Source organism: Setaria viridis, chromosome 1 (genome assembly GCF_005286985.2).
Source record: "Setaria viridis chromosome 1, Setaria_viridis_v4.0, whole genome shotgun sequence".
In the NCBI taxonomy this organism is placed as follows: domain Eukaryota; kingdom Viridiplantae; phylum Streptophyta; class Magnoliopsida; order Poales; family Poaceae; genus Setaria; species Setaria viridis.
Genome location: NC_048263.2, coordinates 36,375,391 through 36,396,706, shown reverse-complemented (window position 1 = coordinate 36,396,706; position 21,316 = coordinate 36,375,391). Strand labels below are relative to the sequence as shown.

General features: G+C 49.7%; 3 protein-coding genes and 2 pseudogenes across 3 annotated transcripts; 1 reads left to right on the top strand and 4 right to left on the bottom strand.

The window, feature by feature from the left end:
* Positions 1 to 315: 315 nt before the first annotated feature.
* LOC117841717 (uncharacterized) lies at positions 316 to 3,235 on the bottom strand (annotated as a pseudogene).
* Positions 3,236 to 3,625: 390 nt separating this feature from the next.
* Positions 3,626 to 6,296, bottom strand: LOC117856407 (uncharacterized; annotated as a pseudogene).
* A 1,184-nt stretch (positions 6,297 to 7,480) lies between these two features.
* LOC117866688 (protein trichome birefringence-like 20) lies at positions 7,481 to 9,103 on the top strand. Its single transcript, XM_034750960.2, has 2 exons — positions 7,481 to 7,977; positions 8,054 to 9,103. Exons 1-2 carry the CDS (start codon positions 7,531 to 7,533, stop codon positions 8,822 to 8,824), a joined length of 1,218 nt encoding a protein of 405 aa, XP_034606851.1. The 5' UTR covers positions 7,481 to 7,530; the 3' UTR covers positions 8,825 to 9,103.
* A 2,921-nt stretch (positions 9,104 to 12,024) lies between these two features.
* LOC117865415 (protein trichome birefringence-like 21) lies at positions 12,025 to 13,758 on the bottom strand. The gene is made up of 3 exons (XM_034749615.2): positions 13,152 to 13,758; positions 12,511 to 13,059; positions 12,025 to 12,405 (listed from the first exon to the last, which is right to left on the bottom strand). The coding sequence occupies exons 1-3, from the start codon at positions 13,647 to 13,649 to the stop codon at positions 12,166 to 12,168; spliced, it is 1,287 nt and encodes a 428-aa protein (XP_034605506.1). The 5' UTR covers positions 13,650 to 13,758; the 3' UTR covers positions 12,025 to 12,165.
* A 4,700-nt stretch (positions 13,759 to 18,458) lies between these two features.
* Positions 18,459 to 20,728, bottom strand: LOC117863245 (protein trichome birefringence-like 19). Its single transcript, XM_034746877.2, has 3 exons — positions 19,823 to 20,728; positions 19,137 to 19,688; positions 18,459 to 19,002 (listed from the first exon to the last, which is right to left on the bottom strand). Exons 1-3 carry the CDS (start codon positions 20,390 to 20,392, stop codon positions 18,766 to 18,768), a joined length of 1,359 nt encoding a protein of 452 aa, XP_034602768.1. The 5' UTR covers positions 20,393 to 20,728; the 3' UTR covers positions 18,459 to 18,765.
* Positions 20,729 to 21,316: the final 588 nt, after the last annotated feature.

Sequence of the window (21,316 nt, the reverse complement as noted above, 5' to 3'; positions counted from 1 at the left end):
ACACGGATGCGATCGCCTTTTGCGTGGCTGGTGAACGGCGGCAGAAACAAATTAATACGAACGTGCAGTGCTCGACCACACCCTATCGAGGCTAGGCGTATAAACTCGCGTAGTAACGTCCGCCAAACTCACCCCAGCACATTAGCCGCCCAGGCCAGCGAGAAAGCAAGGAAAAATGATTCATCGCGCAGGGCAACTTCTGTTCTAAATAACCATTCGTTTAAGTGTTATAGTGTAGTGCAGTGAAGTGATAAGCTGCAACTTTTGCAATGTGAATTGATCTGCTTTGTTCTGTCAAATGAGTGCTACCCTTTGCTACTGCCTTAGTGCTTGGAACACGGTGTAATCTGGACAAAAGACCACGGAAGTGCGAACAGGCAAGAAAACTCACGATGAGAGATTTGCAGTGAAACAACAAAACTAGCATTTGCTATAGTAAATCGTTGGATAAGCTCACGTCACCAGTGACACCACGAAACTAATACTGAAGATTCTGATAATTTAGGAACCACACCACAAAATACTCATGACTGACAATAACTTGGCCATCTAAACTAAAGTCCAGCAGCATGGCACCGGCTGCAAGGCTCCAAAACATTGAACTCAACTGTGGAGGGAACCTTCGGCTTGATGCAAGTTTGGGCAGCCATGACTCCTTTATGGGCTTCCACGAGGGCATCTTTGATCATGAAGATGCATTTGCCAGTTTCGCTTACGGAGCATCTAGGCATACCATGAGTGGTGTCCAACGTAAGGCACAAGCGATGTCGCGGATTCAAGAATTTGACATGTTAGTTCAACTACACTCTTGACAGCAGAGAATGTGATGATCTTCACATGCTTGAGTTTGGAATGACGGTGCTCTGGAATCGCCCGCAGATCTGAGGGATCTTCAAAAACTGAGACACGCGGCTTGAGTTCCCGGATTACCTAAATATAAAAAAACCAGACTTTAGTCAACAGTTCCAAACTTGTATGAACAATTACACCTTAGTGACAAATATCTTTACAGGATAGGTAAGAAGAACAGTGACTTACCCCCAAGATGAAAGTCTCCAGTGAAGGGGAAGCATCAAAGAAAAGAAACAGGAGACAAATAATCGAAGGTCGGTCCGCCAACAGAAATACTCAAGAACTTCAGGTTGAGGAACTTGCTAGGCATCATTGGTGTACTCACCATCTGAAAAGATGTCAAAGTTTAATCCTATATGACTGCTGCAATTCCAATAATATTATGTGCATAATGATAATTTATAGTCTGGACTTACTGGACCATCGGAATATATGGTAAGAGCTTCAAGATTTGGCATGGTGGAGGGAAGATCAGTACAAAAGGCGAAATTGCTACAACTCCTGTTCAATGTCTTAATACGGCATGTGTTTTCAAGTGAGAGCTGTGCTTTGCGGAGGCCTGCAAAGAAAACACTGGAGAGATTTGGAGCTTTGCTTTCTATTGCTCGAAGACCGGAGCAATATACCACCTCAAGGTGGTTGAGCCGCTCCAGGCACGGTATCTTGAGACGACCTATGTTGTCGCAATAGCTAAGGGGGTGTTTGGATCGGGGGTGTTTGGATCCTGGAGCTAAAATTTAGTCCGTGTCACATCGGATATTCGGATGCTAATTAGGAAAACTAAATATGAGCTAATTACAAAACTAATTGCGGAACCCCTAGGCTAAATCGCGAGATGAATCCATTAAGCCTAATTAGTCACCATATTGTCAAATCATAGACTAATTAGGCTTAATAGATTCGTCTCGCGATTTAGCCTAGGGATTGTGAAATTGGTTTTGTAATTAGCCTATGTTTAATACTCCTAATTAGTGTTCAAACATTCGATATGACAGGAGCTAAAATTTAGTCTGGGGATCCAAACACCCCCTAAGTTCCAACCGCTCCAAAGAAAAAGAACCAGAAAGAATACACCCTAGTTCGCTGCCCCTAAGTCTGACTGTGGGATGGAAGTGACAACTTCCATGAAAAAGGTACCGAAGTCCGCCTCCAGTCTGACCAGATAAAAGTGAGCATGGGAAATTGTACATTCCGTCTATTGTCAGACTAAGGCTCAGTTCTTCAATCCCTGGTTTAACAGCAATATGAAGCCAACTTTCGAGACGATCAAGATTGCGATAATCCTTATTGTAAACAATAGGAACCTCAAACTTGAGTGCCTTCACACCAACGCCAGAGTGGTTTTTGGGAGTGGTTTAAATCTGCTTCTCCCAATGTTTTCTCACTGAAATGGAGGTTGGGATGGCATCTCCAAGAACGGACAAAGTCACGAGACATGCAGGCAACTTGAGCAGCATCTCGCATTGGCATTAGGGAATGTATATGACACCAGATGTCCTACATGAGCACGCAAGGGAGAAATTCAACATAGAAATTGCAAACAAGGTCGGCTGTGCATGATTGCACAAAGTGCATTGAAATACAGAGATGGACAGTGTATTCGAACGTAATTGTGGCATGCAGGTTGAGCATAATAAACTTGCCACTGTGTGGCTTTACCAAAAAGAAGAGGATATTGGTATAGGCATCTAGCGCTGGTAACTGCTATGAAATATATACTGAAACATGTTTTTGTTCCAACCTATATGGACGAGATAGTGTTTTTCCAAAAATAGTCTAGAGATGAGTTAATGTAAGGTAGTAAATACTATATCTGGATATATGTGTAGCAAGAAAACCCATGAAATACAATAGAGCTTGAGCAGCTATAGTTCTAGATACACAACAACAAACCAAAAAAAACTTATTTTCTTAACGTGCACAACAAAAACCTAAATTACTAAGATGAGGAGATAACAGAAAAAAACATTCCAGACAAAGGAATAGAGCCCCACAAGAACTAGCAGTTCGTCACACGTCTTAAAGATGCCTACTATGTCTTATGGCCTAGGCAGGAAACAACCATTTTATTATAATGTGTGTTCTAACTTGTCAGCTAGTAGTAGCCAGGGACGATGTGGAGATTTATGGCACGTGTTTGGCGGTAGCGGAGAGTTAATCTGCAACAGTTGGAACATTCAAAGCAGAGATACTAATCTAGTAGGACTGCAGGAGATTGCGGCTCACCAAACAAAAAAAATGCTTAGCTATTGTAAGCATGCACTGCTTCCATCATCAAAATGTTACGCCGTACCTTTGGAAGGTTTGACCATGAACATCCCTGTATTTGATCACCTGATGAATTCTCATCTTGTTGAGACGATCCAAATTCTGTAGCCCCCATGGCGCGACGACGCCTCTGATCAAAGTATCAAACTCAGCAATTAACTCTAATCAAAGTAGAGGGCGGTTGAGCAGGCGATCAAAGTATAATGTGCCTTCAGACCAACGAGGAGACTTGGGAGGAACGAAACCGTCTCGCGAGATTATAGATGGAAAAAACGGACTCCACACCAGCGAGAGAGGACGCAGTAGGAAACATACCCTACTTCTCCCTCAGATGCGATGCGCCCCTACGAAAAAGGAAGGATGCACCCTTAAAAAAGGGAGGAGACGCTCTGCCCTGAGACAAGATCAGGCTTCTCACCGGCCGGCATCTCATTCTTCTCGTGTTGCAACTTCTTCTCTGAATAATCAATCATTTGATACGTTAAGCTATAATGAAGTGAAGTAATGAGATGCAACTTTTACTCCGTGAATTGATCCGTTACATTCGGCTAATAAAGTGCTACAGTTTACTTTTCTAACGGTAATTTCTGAAGAAAGACGACAGTGGCACAGTGTAATCTGGACCAAATACCACCCGGGTGTAACAGGCAATCTCTGAAAGAAAGCTCACGAATAAACAAACAATGAGAGATTGTAGTGAAGCAACAGACTGTTAACGGCATCTGCAGCATCGGACCGAGTCGGGGAATGCTGCCGTCTGCGTTCCAGAATCCAGAATGCATAGCGAGGTCAGCGGCACTTGCCAAATGGATACAGGTCCTGCTACTGCAGCGAATCGTTTGATAAGCACACCTCACCTCACCTGGGACACCACCAAAACTAATACTGACAGTTCTGACAATACTGAAATAATTATGATAACTACACCATCGATCTAAAGTTCAACAGCATGGCACCGGCTGCAAGGCTCAAAAACGTTGAACTCAACTGTGGAGGGAACCTTCGGTTTGATGAACGCTTGGGCAGCCAAGACTCCCTTTTGGGCTTCCACGAGTGCTTCTTTGAGCAGGAAGACGCATTTGCCAATTCTATTGACAGAGCACCTAGGCATACCATGAGTGGTGTCCAATGTAAGGCTCTCGAGTGAAGTTGCAGACTCCAGAATATGACATGTTAACTCAGCTACGCTCTTGGCAGCAGAGAATTTGATGACCTTTATATGCTTAAGCTTGGAATGATGGTGCCCTGGCATCATCCTAAGATCTGAGTGATCTTCAAAAACCGAGACACGCTCCTTGAATTCTCGGATCACCTAAATATGAAAAGGGCAAATATGAACTAACACTTCGCACCATAGTGGCAATATTTTTGCAGGAAGAATAGTAACTTACCTCCAAGATGAAAGTCTCCAGTGAAGGAGAGGCATCAAGAAAAGAAGCGAGAGATAAAAAATCAAACGTCAGACTACCAACAGCAATCTTCAACAACCTGAGGTGGAGGAACTTGCTAGACACCATTGGTGTATTCACCATCTGAAAATATATGTGTGTGTGTGTGTGTCAAGTCTAATTATATTTCAGTATATGGTTACCATAATACTGTTGTGTGCACAAGCTATTCAATAATCTGGAGTATGTACCTCAATGTCAGAACGTATGGAAAGAGCTTCAAGATTTGGCATGATGGATGGAAGATTGGTACGAGCATAAAAGGTGAAATTGCTACAGTGCCTGTTTAATATCTTAATACGGCATGTGTTTTCAAGTGAGAGCTGTATATGGAGGTCACCTGTAACCCAAACACTAGAGAGATTTGGAGCTTTGCTTTCTATCGCTTGAAGACCGGTGCAACATACCACCTCAAGGTAGCTGAGCCGCTGCAGGCAGGGTATCTTCAGGCAATCTATGTCATTGCAATACCCGAGTTTCAACTGCTCCAAAGCAAAAGAATTGGAAAGAAACCACCCTAACTCACTGGCCGTAATATGCACCACGGACAGCTGTAGTTTTGTCAAGCTTCTGAACCAACCTAGTTTGACGGTTGGATGAAAGTGACAACATGCAAGAGAAAGATACCGAAGAGGGTCTCCTGTTTCACCAGATAAAAGTGAGCATGGGAAGTTGTACTTTCCGTCTGTTGTCAGAATAAGCCTTAGTTCACTGAGCCCTGGTTTAACAGCAATCTGAAGCCAACTGTCCAGATGATCAAGATGAGCACTATCCCCATTGTAAACTGAAGGAACATGAAACTTGAAGGCCTTCACACCAATGCCTGAATGGTTTTTCAGAATGCGGTCAACTTAGCTGTTGAAATCTCTTGCATTTTCATCCTTTCGGCATCCACTTCTCAATGTTTCCCTACTGAAATCGAGATTGGGATGGCATCTCCAAGAACAGAAAAAGGCCCGAGCAATGCAGGCAACTTGGGCAGCATCTCGCATTGGCATTAAAGAATGTATATAACACCAGATGTCCTACATGAGCATGCACAGAAGAAAATTCATGTTTTGAATTACAAAGGAAAATTGCTACTCCATTTGGAGGAGGAAAAAAAACAATAGACTATGCAGAGTTAACATTCCAACCCAGGTTCTCTATGCATCATAGCACTAAGTGCATTGAGCTACAGAGATCGACAGCAGTATGAAATATGAAATCTATTCTTGAAAGAACTAGGCATAGAGTACATTTGTGTCAACCCAATTGCACGGAATAATGTTCCATGGCATACCTCTGGAAGGTTTGGTCCTGAATATCCCAGTATTTGACTATCTGGTGAATTCCCATCTTGCTGACAGGGTGTGGCCTTCCCGTCAACCTCCATCTGTCTGGAAAACGTAACATAATTATAGATAATACAGGCAGGGACACAAGAAAAGGACAAGAGGTTTTAGCGCAGCCTACCGCCGGAGAAACCCACCGGAAGGGCCGTCCTACAGTCCTACCGCGGGAGTGGCTCGGAGAGAGAGAAGGGGGGGCGTGATCTCAACTTACTTGGAGAGAGCTTGGAGGGGGGCTGAATGCTGATTGCGGCGCCGGAAAACGCCGTCCTCCCTCCCCGCCTCTTCCCCCTCGCCCTAGCCCTCCCGGCCGCCAGGCTCCACGCCTCCACCCCACAACTCGGCCGCTTCCTTCCCTTCCCCTCTCTTCTCGGGCGAGAGAGAATGGGAGGGAAGCCCCAGTTGCTCGATGCGGATGGGCTGCGTTTTTATTTTTTTGAGGTCATGCGGATGGGCTGCGTAGTGCCTGCTCTGCGCGGAACCGGGCCTTCTTCCTTCGAGAAAACGAATTGTGGAATGGGCCTGCATGTACTCAACATGGGCCTGAGTCCAATTCGGTCAATGGTTGACTTCCACCGCGCTTGGCCACCTGCCTGCGTGATCCGGCGGCGCCGCCGGCGTCGCGAGAGTAAAACCGCCGGCCGCGTCGGGAAGGTCGTGCCGCGGCAACGATTCATTCCGCGAAGCTTTTCGGTGTGTGTGTGGAATGGTAGTGCTCTCCGCGACGAGCCATGGTGCGGTGTCGCGGTCAGTCGCGACTCGTGGAGATCCCGGCGCGGTGGTGCCGCGGTCACCGGCGCCTCTCGTTTTCTTCGCGCCGTCCTGGTCCCTCGCCACGATAACGTTGTGCGCCCGTGTCAAGTGGTACTGTGGTAGTAACCTGGACAAGGTAGATGGCCCCCTCTAAAACAGCATGCCGAGTTCCAGGTGGGTGGAAAGACCTACGAGCTTGCGGGAGGCCGCTGGCGTGGCCGGCGATGATGCAGCGCGGCGCGGGATGACGAGAGGGCGCTGGAAGCTAAGCCTCCAGACGCTTCACATAGCGTTCGCACCAGGTTGCCTCTCGCTTAATCGTGGCCGTAGGATACGGATTGGACGGACGCCAGACCCAGGGGGTGGATGGTAAATGAAATACCGTCCACCCCCCTGGTGGTTGGGAATGGCCGATGGCGGCCAACGCCGCCCAGAGAGGCTAGGAAAAGGATTTCGCGCTTGCGACGCCGGACGGCCGGACACCACGCCTCCGCCCGCCACGCGCAATACTGTTACGCCTGCCGTTGAGCGGTTGAGCCAACCTCCGATCCTATCGGTCGGTACAACGCCAACTTGCGGTAGGAGAGAGTACATGGATCCTGCATCGTGCGAGATAGATGCAAAATGATTCCCGGGAACGAGTTGGTTCCCCTCTGCTGTCGGCACTGCTGCCACTTCGTGCGTGCCGGGTCGAGCCCCCACACGTTCTCGCACGTTGGCGCAACATCAGAGACACGGTACTTGATCGACCGCCGGCAGCCCGGCACTCAGAGATACATGAAAGAAGCCATCAGCTCCTCCTCACCATTCCAGCGCCCCCCCCCCCCCCCCCCCCCCCCCCCCCCCCCCGGCGCGCAGCTAGCTGCACGCCTTGCAAGATGAAGCCAAACAGCAGCGGCGGCAGCGGCCAGGTCGTCGTCCGAAGAACCGCGTCCGCGACCGGCCTGCTCTTCGTCCTGCTGCTCGTCGCCTTCACCGCGACCAACTACTCGTCGCTCAGCACCAACCGGCTCATCGACGCCGCGTCGTCGCGTGTGAAGACGGCGGCGTGCGACGTCTCGAGTGGGGAGTGGGTGCCCGACCCGGCCGCGCCCTACTACACCAACGCGACGTGCCCGTTCATCGACAGCCGCCAGGACTGCATGAAGTACGGCAAGCCGGAGCTCGGCTCCATCCTCCGGTGGCGGTGGCAGCCCCACGGCTGCGACCTCCCGCGCTTCGACCCGGCCGCTTTCCTCCGCCTCGTGCGCCACAAGTCCATGGCCTTCGTCGGCGACTCCGTCGCGCGCAACCACATGCAGTCGCTCATGTGCCTCCTCTCCACGGTATGTACACACACTTCATTTTCTTCAGTTGCAACGTTAGATGATCACACGCTGATACCATATCCTTTGGTTGCAGGTGGAACACCCGCAGGAGATCGAGCCCAAGGACTGCATGCACTGCACGCGCAGCTACCACTACCGGGAGCACAACTTCACGGTGACCGTGTTCTGGACGCCGTTCCTGGTGCGGTGGAACCTGACCCGCGACGGCGCCCTGCAGTTCATGGACCCGCACAACGTGTACCTCGACGAGCCCGACCCGGAGTGGGCGCGCCACGCCGCCGCCTACGACTACGTCGTCCTCAACGGCGCCAAGTGGTTCACCCGCCCCGTCGTGCTCCACGAGCGCGGCCGCGTGCTCGGCTGCAGCGACTGCGGCGGCGACCCCAGCAACGCCACCCGCGTGCCGCCGCACCGCGCCGTGCGCGCCTCGTTCCGGACCGCGCTCCGGACGCTGCGCGGCCTCCCCGGGTTCCGCGGCAGGGTGGTCGTCCGGACGGTGGCGCCGCCGCACTACGAGAACGGCAAGTGGTACGACGGTGGGAACTGCCTCCGGACTCGGCCCGTGCGGAGCGGCGAGGCGGCGTCGGCGCTCCCGGAGACGGAGGCCGCGTTCCACGCCGCGCAGGTCGAGGAGTTCCGCGCCGCGGCGGCCGAGGCCGAGCCCGGGCGGTTCGTGCTGCTGGACGTCAGCGGCATGATGCAGATGAGGGGGGACGGCCACCCGGGGCAGTACGGGCACTGGCCGCACGAGAAGGTTGGCTTCGGCATCGACTGCGTGCACTGGTGCTTGCCAGGCCCCATTGACGCTTGGAGCGAGCTGTTGCTTCATCTGCTCACCAGTTAATGCTAGGCGTGCATGTTCATATTGTCCTTTTTGTACATGTTTGCATCAAATTGGATGCAAAAGGTGATAAATTTGGTGTTGTGTTGTGCCGTAGCATTGTGTGTTCCACAATATGCACCGTTAGTTAAGAGCACATCCTGCTGCAAGTCCATGCCGAATAGTGCTAGTACCGATCCTTCTTCACATATTGAGGTATCGGGGAAAATAATGCTCCGTTTGGATCCCTTCATTTTGAACAAATTGGAATCTACTTAATGGAGTAGGCTATTTGTCTTGGAATGTGGTATTCCGCGACTTTTCAAAGTTTAGATATAAGTCTATCTTAAATTCACGGGGTGGGAGATGGAAATTGATTCTATAGATCCTCATGCTATATTTCTAATGTGCAACTTATAGCATGCTCTTCGACTTGCTTCCCTATAGTATAAGTGCAGCACATAAGTATCTCTCCCAATGGCCAATAATAATATATAAATATATTCCACATACAACTATATTAACTTAATTAATTTATGTCTAAATTATGATTATTAGGATCCAAACGGGGCCTAGAAGCTAGATCAAACTCTCCGGTTGGCTAGTGATGTTTTTCCTTAGAAAAATGATGCAGTACTTTAGTAAACCGTATATGGGTAGAGGCGTAGAGACCGAGTGCAATGTTCTTACGTAGAACGAGCATTGCAGAGTTGACTATCTGATTCTGATGCAAAGCACAAGCACCATGCATGTTATCAAGCTGAAGTCAACTACAGCCTCAGGTGTTTTCAATTGTGTGGCGCAGAGGATGGGATCCAATCCAAGGCGCAGATCAAGCTGAGCAGATGCCATCTAGTAACTGTTTATAGATGCTATGGCCTCACTGATCATGATCCTTGATCCAGGTCTGAATACAACAGTGTTGTTTCACGCAGAGTATGTCAATATCTCAACCTCTCCTTTCAAAAAAAGAAAATAATATCTTATAGTACTCCGTCTGTTCCAAATTATAGGTTGTTTTAGTTTTATTAAATTTATGTATTTTATTATGCACTTAGATATACTCTATGTCTAGATGAATAATAATATCTATGAATCTAGAAAAGCCAAAACGACTTATAATTTGGAACGGAGGGAGCACGTGCATTCCCGTATGTAGGAATCAACTAAACTTAAGCATGGGGAAAAAAAACAAAAATGTCCAACAACATAGAAGAAACAATGCTCAAAAAAACACTTCTATTTCCATTTCCTTAATGGCCCTGTGAACTTTAAGGTAGTACTGCTATCTACATAGATGTCATTGTGTCATTGCACGCGCGCGCACACACTTCATCTGAATGTAATTCTAGTTTCATACCAAGTCAAAGTATTTTAAATTTTACCAAGTTTATAGAGACTATAGTATCAACATTTATAATGTAAAAATATTTCATGAGAAATCTAATAATACTTATTTGGTGTTATAAAGAATGATACTTTAATTTTTTTAGTAGGGTATGTTAGTGGCTGTGATTGTCAACCAACTGAACCAGCAAGGCCGTTTGTTTGAGACTTTGAGCCTGAGATACCGGCAAGTCATCACAATGATCTCATTCCCTTTTGAGAACAGTGGAATCATGGAGTGCACGTTGCACACTGATCATTGTTACATTGCCGGTGGAGAGGTACGGTGCTTCACAATCTCTAGACCATCACGATTAGAATAACCAAGTTGCCCAAAAAGAAGTAGCTAAACTGATAAAGCAAGTCAACGAGCTGGCACATGGACATATAAACCCCCTTACGAAAAATATTTGTGCACAAGTTTCTGAGTACAGGCACTGGCCGCCAAGACCCATTTGATGCTTGGAGCGAGGCGTTGCTTCATTTGCTCACCATGTATTGGTTAAAGAACATGAATGTTTCATTGTACAGGCTACAACGAATTGAGTGCAAAATTGTTAAACTGCATTTGACATGTGTATCACACATGACAAAAATATCAAGTGGCTAATCATGTGCATTAAAGAAAAGTGCATCAGGTTGTTTCCTGTACGAGTATGCCACACATGACAAAAAAATCTCTCCTGATGTAGTCTGTATCCAAATCCATTAACTAAAACCGCATAAAGTTGTAAATTGACCCGGTTATGCAAATCGAGGTCAGTTGAACATTTGTAGTAATGCAGACTTTTGGGAGGGCGGGTTAAAATGGATTTTTTTTAGTTTTGCTATTTATCTGTCGACGGATTTTTGAACCACCAGGAGAGCTGCACGTTACATGAAGAAAGATTTCATTTCATTTCATAAAAAGATTGATTCCTTCAAAATTTTACCGTGAACCAACATCACTAGCTCAACTGCTCAAGAAGTCCTCATCAGTCATCAAGGACAATGATCTTGATGTACTACCTCTCTGGTCAACTGTTGCTGATTTCATAAACCGGCGCCCATGGCAATGTCTCGCTAGACGCCAGCTGCAGAGCTGAACTGTGCACCGAATGACTATGTACAGTACTAAGATCAAGAACTTGATAACTATGCATAAGGAGTGTCATGGGAATGAAACTCCTCTCACATCCGATGAAACTCTCCCTTCTCTTTCCTCGTAATGGACTTGCCAAGTTAACAAAATTGCTGATGTGGTATACAATTTAATGCTCATAAAATTCCCATGAAACCTTCCGTTGAGATTGCCCTTTGTTGGAAGTCAACCACACTCTCACTCCCTCAGGAGTTCTTAATTGTCCTGTGTACAAGAGAGTTTGACCCAAGGTGTAAATTAAGTTGAGCAGATGGCATCTTTCCGTCCGATTTGCAGCATTGATCGCGGCGTGTCTCATTAATCAGGGTCATGGACGGCATTTGCCGCCGCCAGTCCGAGCTCTGCACTTGCTTGACAGGCCTTGATGACAATCGTTTTTTTTTGAAATAAATGAAGATCGGATTCCATCTACGAAACGAATCTAAGAGTGGAATTGTGGCGTGCATGTCTGAACAGATCCTGAGTTGTCTGCCGGCTCAACCGCTCAATGATACTATGATTCCATTTCTTGAAGTCTATCTTGGAAGAGTTGGATTATGGAGCGCACGTTCTTCGTCCTCGCGTTCCCTTTCTTTTTCCTCCCAATGATGACACTGCCGGACGGAGCCATGGTGGAGCCGTGGAGCTGCTCACCTAAACACGATTAGAACAGGAGATCGACGCAGGAGTAGCCAAAGCAAGTCAACGAACTGCCAGCTTGACACGAAAGTGCTTCCTTTGCATAGAACAATGTGAATTTTCTTTGCGTTATATGACGGCAAACAAACATCCATAACCCATTTACAGATCGATCAAATTTCTCTCCGTTCGGTGCACTCTGCGTCGCCAAGATCAATGCTCATGATGGATGGGCGATCAGCAGCTGGAGCAGCAGCTCGCTCCACAGGTCGATCGGCCCCGGCAAGCACCAGTGCAGGCAGTCCACCATGAAGCTCCCCTCCACGCTGCCGCCGGGCGGGTGGCCGTACCGGCTCGGGTGCCCGTCCGGCCGCAGGTCCATCGCCTCCGTGATGTCCAGCAGCAGCAGCTCCCCGCCGTTCCGCCGCACCGCCGCCTCCGTCTCCCTGAGCGCGTCAACCTACAGCCGAGAACAAATCATGTCACAACTCACAACTCACGTGTCGCGGTTGGCGACGAAAACTCTGGCACGCACGTCGAGGACTGAGGTCGATTCGATTCCTACCTGTGCGCCGCGGTACTCGGCCTCGACGGCGCCCAATGCGCGCTCGCCGCGCCGGAACGGGCGCATGCGGACGCAGTCGCCGCCGGTGTTCCACTCCCCGTTCTCGAAGTGCGCGGGGGTCACCGACCGGAGGACCACCTTGCCGCGGAACCCCTCGCGCGCCGCGATGGCGCCCAGCGCCGTGCGGAACGCGGCGCGCACGGCGCGGGGCCCGGGCAGCTCGGTCAGGTTCCCGGCGACCGCGGCGGCGCTGTTGCGCGCGACGACGCGCCCGCCCTCGCGGTACAGCGACGGGCGTAGGAACCAGTTGGTGCCCGACAGGACGATGTAGTCGAAGTCGGCGATGTGCGCCGCCCACCGGCTGTCCACCGTGTCGAGGTGGAGGTCCCACTGCCCGAGCGTCGCGTTCGACTGGTTGGCCTTCACCAGGAACGGCGACCAGAAGAGGGAGATAGTGAAGCCGTGGTCGCCGAAGCGGTAGTCTCGCCGGACGGCCCTCCCCGTCACGTCGATCTCTGGCGACGTCCCGACCTCCACCGGATGTGCCTCCTGCAACACATACACGCATGGCCGGCGCGTCGCATCCTCAGCACAGACGAACAAGAACCGGATTAACACAAGTGTTCGTGTAACTTTCGTACCTTGGACAAGAGGCAGAGCAAGGACTTGAGGTGGTTCCTGGCGAGGGAATCGCCGACGAAGGCCATGGATTTGCCCCTCATGGCATCCAAGAACCGCGCCGCGTCGAAGCGGGGGAGGTCGCACCCGTCGGGCCTCCACCGCCACCGCATGAACTCGAGGCTCGGCTTGCCGAACTTCATGCAGTTCTGGTGGTCGTCGATGAACGGGCACGTCAGGTTCGTGTAGTATGGAGCCTCGTCGTCAGGCACCCATTGGCCCCGTGTGAGGTCGCAGGACTCCACGGTGGTGGCCGGAGACGCAGAAGACGAGGGGTTGTTGATCGGCGATGGCAGCGACGACGACGAGGAGGAGGTCGCGACCCGGTCGATGGGCGGGTAACGATTAGAGAAGGTCATGTCGTAGACCGAGACAAGCGCAAGGACCAGCAGGACAACGATGGGTGTGACAATGGCGGCCGAGCGCTTAGGAGAAGAAGGGTTGCTCTTGTGGGGCTTCATGATCTAGGTTGTACACGAGGTGGCAAGGAGATGCAGATGAGGATGCTTTCTTGCTTAGGAAACAGTCAAGGAATGGAGGAAGGAAGAAAATACAGGGTGCGCAGTCTAGCTTGCGTTTTGTATTGCCTGTTGGCGGAGGCGGTGGGGGTCAAACGTCAAAGTTGTGTGCGTTGCACGACTACCAAGTTGAAGTTTCTTCTACAAAAACCCTGCTGCCACGGACCACGGTATAAGAGATCGGGAGGAGAGGTGAAGGAAGATGGCTTCACGGCGGAGTAGTGCCTGTGTAGAGCTCCGGCATTGCCTCTGCGCGCAGGTGGCGAGTGCAGAGCTGCCGTGGCGTCAGGCCTAGGGAGCTGCTCGGTGGCTCGGCCGACAGCGGCGCAGTGCGGCGTGGCGCACGAGGTGATCACCAGTTCACCACGGCTTGGGTGCTGCTCGGGGGAGGACGGGAGGTCCCCGTCCGGCGGAAATCTCCGTGCGGCGGCGTCGGCTTGACCGGGGCGTCGCAGATAAAGGAGAGGATATGGGTGCGTGCAGGGTGTTAATGCGAGGATCGGCGAGGTACTCGTTGACGTTGGTCAGAGAATTTTACGCGCGACGGCGGCGTGCACCGCGGGGGCGAGGTGAGGAGACAGGTGGTGGAAACGGACCGGGCCGGAATAGGGGTTGGACTGGTGCTGGTTTTGGGCTAGATCAGGTAGATCAGGGAAAGGAAGAGAAAAGATGCGGCACATGGAGTGAGTATAGGTTTATGAAGAATTTAGTTTTTTTGTTTGGTTGTGTTTTGGTTCAGTTTAAATATGCATAAAATTCAAATTTTGGATCAACACTATATTTCTAGAGCAAAGGAAATACGGGCACTCAAGAAAAATTTTACGCATGTTTAAAATTTAGAAAGAGTAAAATGTACGTCCGGTCTTCGAAGGAAATGTCGTCTAGGTTGCTAAACTTTCAAAATGCACATTCATATCTTAAACTTGCTAACTTGCTAACCAGTTCAACTGAGATCCAAATCACCATTGTCCGCGATAAACTGCTTGCATGGCATGCGTTGACGTGAACGTGACACGTAGAACCCACATGTCGGCTCTTCACTTTTCTATCTGCCTTCTCTCTTCCTCACCTCTCTCTCTCTCACACACACATCCGGCGAGCCGCACCTCCACCAGCTTGGCACCGCCTGCCCTCCGACCATGTACTGCTCCGGCCGAGCCTACCCCTACCGCAACGCCCCAGACGCGCCGCGCTGCCCCCACAAGCCTGGCCGGCGGCAAATCGAAGTGGGTGGGGGGGAGCTCGCAGGTTGCAGCGATGGGGAGGAAAGGGGCGAGCGTCACGCGGCCGCCGTCCGGGCGAGCGCCGCCGACCACTTGGGCACGGCCACGACCGCCGCCGCCGTCCGCCCGCGCTCCCACGACTCCGCATCGCCTGACCTCACCCTGTTTAACGCGTCGCCGGCGCTCCCTTTGGCCCGTCCGCTTCGCCACCGGAGCTCGCGCTGTGCGCGCGCTGCTCATGGGGGAGCTCGATCCCGCCGCTCAGAGTCGTCACCGTGCCCGCGGGAGGAGCCGCCGGCAGCCATGGATTGGGATGCGCGGGCGGATGGCGGGACAACGGTGAGCGGGCGACGTCTGGGGCGGCGGGACAGCGGCCAACGACCGGGATGGCGCCGGTGGATGGCCACGCTAGCCATGGTCATCGATAAGATTGGAGCATTGGAGAAGAGGGGAGGATCTGACATGTGGACCCTACATGTCAGGACGCGTCAGCATCCCAATCAGCGTGCCACGCATACAGTTTTGACGTGGGGTACGAAGATTTGGATGTCAGATGGACCAATTAGTAAGTTTAGGGAGTGCATTTTAGAAGTCCAAGGACCTAAATGATACTCTATGCCAAGTTTGAGGGCCGACTGTACATTTCCCTCAATTACAAATCATTGGTACTATTTCAAAGTTACTCCCTCATGGACTAGTAAATTATATAGGTAGTTTTATTTGGATTTGTATGTAGTTTTTAGAAGTACCAAATTGTAGTAAATTTATTATTTTTTTCAAATTATTTTTTAAAGTGCTAATTTTTTTAAATTTATTGCCGAGCAATGCACATGATTGGGGAGAGACGAACCATGACAGGACTTGCTCTCTTGCTTGCTAGGAGACAACAAGGCAAAAAAAATGCTCATCGAAGCAATTTTATTTTTATTATACTTTTCTGACCTATATTTTTTCAAAAATAATGATTCATATAAAGAAATTGTAGAAATATGACCTAAATGATCTCGACTGCTTGTCTATCCTTCGGTTGTAAGGATCAGTTCCAAACCGGAGGTTCTCCAGACTATCTTCGCAATCCTCTCTACATTGGCAAATCCCCTTCAATCATTCCCTAATAAATTACCGGAATATGACAAACCCTTCAATTGTTCCCTAATAAATCACCAAAATATGGCAATCACCTTCATTTGTTCCCTAATAAATCATCGGAATATATATGTAATGCTCGCACCATATAGTCAGTGACTAGTCTACAACAACTAGCAAAGATCAATAAGAAATATATCTGTAATGTTCGCACCATATAGTCAGTGACTAGTCTATAACAGCTAGCAAAGATCAATAAAAAGATAAGATCAATCATAAGATATGAGGAAGAAGAGAGCAGGAAGAAGATAGAGGTCGAGGTGGAAACTATGAAGCAGATCCATGATTTGCTCGCAACGCACACTGATTCGGGTATGAGGGTGCGGGTGAATGTCAACCCTAATATCATCAGTACCATTGACATGTGTGAGATTATCGTGAACATCGTTTTACACGAGTGGGTGTGCTACCCACTCGACCGACTTATCGGCTTCATGTTCTTGGTGGTCGAGGTGCACTACATCAGACACCATGCTCCTCTATAAGAATCCTATGAGCTTTGAAGTGCTCAACAAACGCAAGTTTTTACAAATAAGTGTACATAATATTCATGTTTTGTTCTCAAATATATATCATTCTACTATATTATTCTGATCAAACTTATAAGTTTTTCAGATAAAAATAAATGTTTCATTAAATATGTACATAGAAACCGACAATCCTAAACACATAGCAGCATATAGGTCTTTCATACACTATGTAGAGTTTAGGGATCACTCTAACTTCACATGTGCCACGACACCTCCAACAAATGTTATGGGCTCACTCCGAGACTTCAGCGATGAGGAAGTTGTTGCTAGTTAGCTTTTGTAGATATTTAATAATCAATTACTTTGTAATTGTCCTAACAAGAATAGCATTAGTAGTGCTCTTATATAACCATATTTAAAACATATATGCTATAATTTTTATATAATGATAAAATATCTTATATAAAATCTTTTATCTAGAGGCATCTTTAAATTTTTAATAAGCTTTATATGATTTCTATATTATTTTATAAGGATTATATATCTATTTGATTTAAATAACATTCTAAGAAAATTCTTAAAGAGATAAATATTTTAGGTGTCGATCAATGTGCTTTATTAAAGCATCGAAATCGTAGTTTGATTTCACCTATGTCCAATCTTAAAGTGTTAGAATGTGCAAATAATCACACTTGCTTTTCTCTTTTGTATGCTTTCATTAATTATAATATTTCTACCTTGTTCTATGCAATACCAAATACTCAAAATTCAATAAGATGAATGGTTAAGAGAAGTACATTTTTGCAGGTGCGTTGGATGCCTCGCTCGAAGTATATGAAGTCAAGGATCCAAAAATACATTTATAAGCATGTCAAATCCTATAGGCCTAGCCAAACGAGTCATAGGAAGAGGACGAACATGCAACATTGAACAAAATGGGGTTTGGTTGGGCATTCGACATGCTTGTCGTTCCTTCCTTTTTGGCTAGCGGCCCAACACCAAGCAAACACCCAACATAACATGCCAAGTTAGGTCCTGAGGAGGGTTGAAGGCCCAGGTGTCCTTACTGCAGCCACCAAAGGGCTGAGATAGTTTTTAGAGTATCTAAAAAATGTCCAAAACACAGTCCTAATAATATGATTTTAGACGCATGCGATTTCTAAAACCAGCTCCCAATATTTCCGTTCGTCCAAAACATGTGGCATCCGTAGCTAGATTTCTGTGTGCCCTCCGCACTCCCAATCCAAAAATTAGATGTAATTGTCTCAAGTAACAAAGGGGAATTAGATGGTTTTGTGGGTCATCCCCAATCTGCTGACCATTCCTGGGGTTTTAAGCTAATTGTTTCTCAGCTACTGCTTCAAATTCAAAGCACTTAAACGAGGAATTCTATGATCTTTGCTCGTAGTAGAATGACCGTATATAAAGTATATATATTTTTTTGCCATGATAAATGTTTAGTAAGCTGCATATGCACGTGTGATTGTAGAGATGAAATATATACTTTTCAATTTTTGTAGTATATTATATCCATCTAGAATTATGAAAGTTAAAGATGAATTGGAACTTGATATATGATGGATCACATCCATATGAAATGCATCCAATCAATTTCTTCTCTATCCTATATCAAAGCATAACTTATAGATGCAAACCGTGTGTAACTTAGTCGGTAAGATTTCTTGTGGTGGAATCCCCAACGAAGGCTACAGACTTGCCCCTCATGGCCTCCAGAAATGGCGCTGCATCAAAGGGGGATTTCGTGCCTGTCCAGCCTTTAACGTCATTTCTTAGCTTCTTTTAGGTGCGTTTGGTCGCTTGTATTATTTGGTTCATTGTGGAATGGTTCAAGCAATCAAGCTAGATCGTGGTCCATTTGCTTGGTTAGATGAACCGTACCAACTCATCCAGGATGAAGCTATCCACTTAGTATACTATTCTACTAAGAGGAGTGAATCATATGGTTCAAGTAAATTGGTTGAACCACACCATCCAGAACCATCCATGCATGCACCATATAGTGCACGCAACCAAACACGTTACAAAACCTCTACTGCCATGGACCACAATATGATTGGCTATTTGAATTTACTTTGATCTAAACATGGCAAAAAATCAATTTACTGAAGCTTTTGTAGCTTCGATGCATTTGGAACAGCAGGTCAGCAGCTGGCTCCACAGGTCGATGAGTCAGTGTCAACATGATCGACCGATGCTATGCTATTGATGAGCAGCCAGCATCTGGAACAGCAGCTCGCTCCACAGGTCGATCGGCCCGGGCAAACACCAGTGCAGGCAGTCCACCACGAAGCTCCCTTCCACGCTCCCGCCCGGCGGGTGGCCGTACCGGCTCGGGTGCCCGTCCGGCCGCAGCTCCATCGCCTCCGTGATGTCCAGCAGCCGCAGCTCCGCCCCCTTCCGCTTCGACGTCGCGGCTGTATCCCTGAGCGCGTCAACCTGTCGTGCAGCCAAAAGACAACCATCAGGTCACTAGTCACTATCCATTCTCTTCACGTATCCGCGTCGTAACGAAATCTTCTTGACGCGTACAGAGAGGGGGAGGGGCATGGGGTTGATTGGGATCTCCTCACCTGCGCAGCGCGGAACTCGGCAACGACGGCGTCGCGGTCGCGCTCGCCGCGCCGGAACGGGCGCTCGCGGACGCAGTCGCCGCCGGTGTTCCACTCCCCGTTCTCGAAGTGCGCGGGCGTCACCGTCCGCACCAGGGCCTTGCCGTGGAACCCCTCGCGTGCCGCGATGGCGCCGAGCGCCGTCCGGAACGCGGCGCGCACGGCGCCGGAGACGGGCATCTCGGTCGCCGCGTCGTGGGCGGCGCCGCCGTTGCGCCCGACGACCCGGCCGCCCTCGCGGTACACCGAGGGGCGGAAGAACCAGTTGGTGCCCGAGAGGACGATGTAGTCGAAGTCGGAGATGTGCGCCGCCCACCGCGCGTCAGGCGTGTCGAGGTGCATGTCCCACAGGCCCAGCCCGGGCTCCGCGTTCGAGAGGTTAGCCTTGACCAGGAACGGCGACCAGAAGAGCGAGACGTTGAAGCCGTGGCTGCCGTAGTGGAAGTCTCGCCGGACGGCCCTCCCCGTGACGTCGATCTCTGCCGTCGTCAGGACCTCCACCGGCTGCGCCACCTGCAACGTATACGAATGCCCGTTGCATCAGCAGTAGCAGAGGAGCAAACGGCACAGCACGGCAAGCGCCGGCGTGCCACGAGACGCGGACGTGTTCAACGAGAGTTGCTCATGTGCAACAGGGCTATCCCGACCTGTGACAGGATGCAGAGTAGAGACTTGAGGTGATTCCTGGCGAGGGAGTCCCCGACGAAGGCCATGGACTTGCCCCTCATGGCCTCCAGGAACCGCGCCGCGTCGAAGCGTGGGAGGTCGCACCCGTCGGGCTGCCACCGCCACCGCATGAACTCGAGGCTCGGCTTGCCGAACTTCATGCAGTTCTGGAGGTCGTCGATGAAGGGGCACGTCAGGTTCGTGTAGTACGGCGCCTCGTCGTCAGGCACCCATTGCCCCCGTGTAAGGTCGCAGGCCTCCACCGGCACGGTGGTGGCCAAAGACGCCGAAGACGAGTAGTTGGTCGGAGACGCCGAAGATGACGATGAGTTGTCCGGAACCGTCGAAGGCGAGGAGGTGGTGTCCGGAACCGTCGACGTCGACGATGGCGCGGAGGACGGGGAAATGGAGGCGCGGAGTATGTACCTGTAGCTATCGGCGAAGTTGAAGTCGTAGAGCGAGACGACCGCGAGGGCCAGCAGGACGAGCATCGCCGTGGCGACGGCGACGGAGAGCTTGCGTGAGGACGGGGTGTTCTTCTGGGGCTTCATGGCCGGCCGGCCGAGGGGTGCACGCGATTGAGGAGAGCTACTCGCTCGCTTGCTTAGGAGACGGGCATGGGCATGGGAGAAGAAAAGGCTCGCATCGCCCGTAGGGTGTGTCGTGTCGTGTGCAGCCAGCCTTGTCGTTGGCGCGGCGGCGGCCGGCGGAGGTCAAAGTGCGCGTCGCACGAGCAAGCCATTTCTCCCTCGGCGACGGACCACGGCAGATTGCAGCATTCAATAGTTAAGGACTTGGAAGCATTCTCCTCCTCCGTACTACGTGCGATGTATTTATCTTTCAGCATATCCCGTTCCGTCCTTCTGAACTTTCTGGTGATTTTAGTATTCTGATGAAGCACCGTCGCTAGCGAGTCAAATTCAGCTTGCTACGCAACGGTCGCGTCCATGCGGCGAGAGACCAATGTCTCAGCAGCCCAATTTGCATCTTCCGAAACCGCCGAGTAGGATCGGATCGCCGCGGAAACGAGGAGCCTGTACCGTTGTTTGTTTCAGCCCAAAGACGAGGACCTGGTACGCGATGGTCAAAGCGAAGCACCGAGTAGCATTCCAGGACGGATTACAAACTGGGGGTGAACTACATCCCGTGCAATCGTCCTGAACATGCTACCCGTGCTTCGTTTCGATGCCACTTAGGTAAGGTTCTTGTGTCAGAATGGGGTCTATGAATGATTTTCTGCTCAATTGGCCTCAAGATGGGGTAAAACTACCCTAGTGATATGGCGTATTCGACATAAAGATGGCAACTGAGGAGAGACCTTTCCCAAACATTCTTCTGACACCGACGATGTGCTACTGCACCGAACTTTGTTCTTGTTGCAGAAATGCAACATTTTGCTACAAATAGCCGGGCACTATGCTATTTTTCTATCTAGGGGGGGAAAGTACGGTAGGAATGCTAAAGGTGCACTGCAC

Excerpts from the sequence above, each read along its gene's own strand:
- LOC117866688 (XM_034750960.2), top strand. The coding sequence starts at position 7,531 with ATGAAGCCAAACAGCAGCGGCGGCAGCGGCCAGGTCGTCGTCCGAAGA. Across the intron at positions 7,978-8,053 it reads TCATGTGCCTCCTCTCCACG|GTGGAACACCCGCAGGAGAT; the intron begins GTATGTACACAC and ends CTTTGGTTGCAG.
- LOC117863245 (XM_034746877.2), bottom strand. The coding sequence starts at position 20,392 with ATGAAGCCCCAGAAGAACACCCCGTCCTCACGCAAGCTCTCCGTCGCC. Across the intron at positions 19,689-19,822 it reads TACTCTGCATCCTGTCACAG|GTGGCGCAGCCGGTGGAGGT; the intron begins GTCGGGATAGCC and ends TATACGTTGCAG. Across the intron at positions 19,003-19,136 it reads CCGAGTTCCGCGCTGCGCAG|GTTGACGCGCTCAGGGATAC; the intron begins GTGAGGAGATCC and ends GCTGCACGACAG.
- LOC117865415 (XM_034749615.2), bottom strand. The coding sequence starts at position 13,649 with ATGAAGCCCCACAAGAGCAACCCTTCTTCTCCTAAGCGCTCGGCCGCC. Across the intron at positions 13,060-13,151 it reads TGCTCTGCCTCTTGTCCAAG|GAGGCACATCCGGTGGAGGT; the intron begins GTACGAAAGTTA and ends TATGTGTTGCAG. Across the intron at positions 12,406-12,510 it reads CCGAGTACCGCGGCGCACAG|GTTGACGCGCTCAGGGAGAC; the intron begins GTAGGAATCGAA and ends TCTCGGCTGTAG.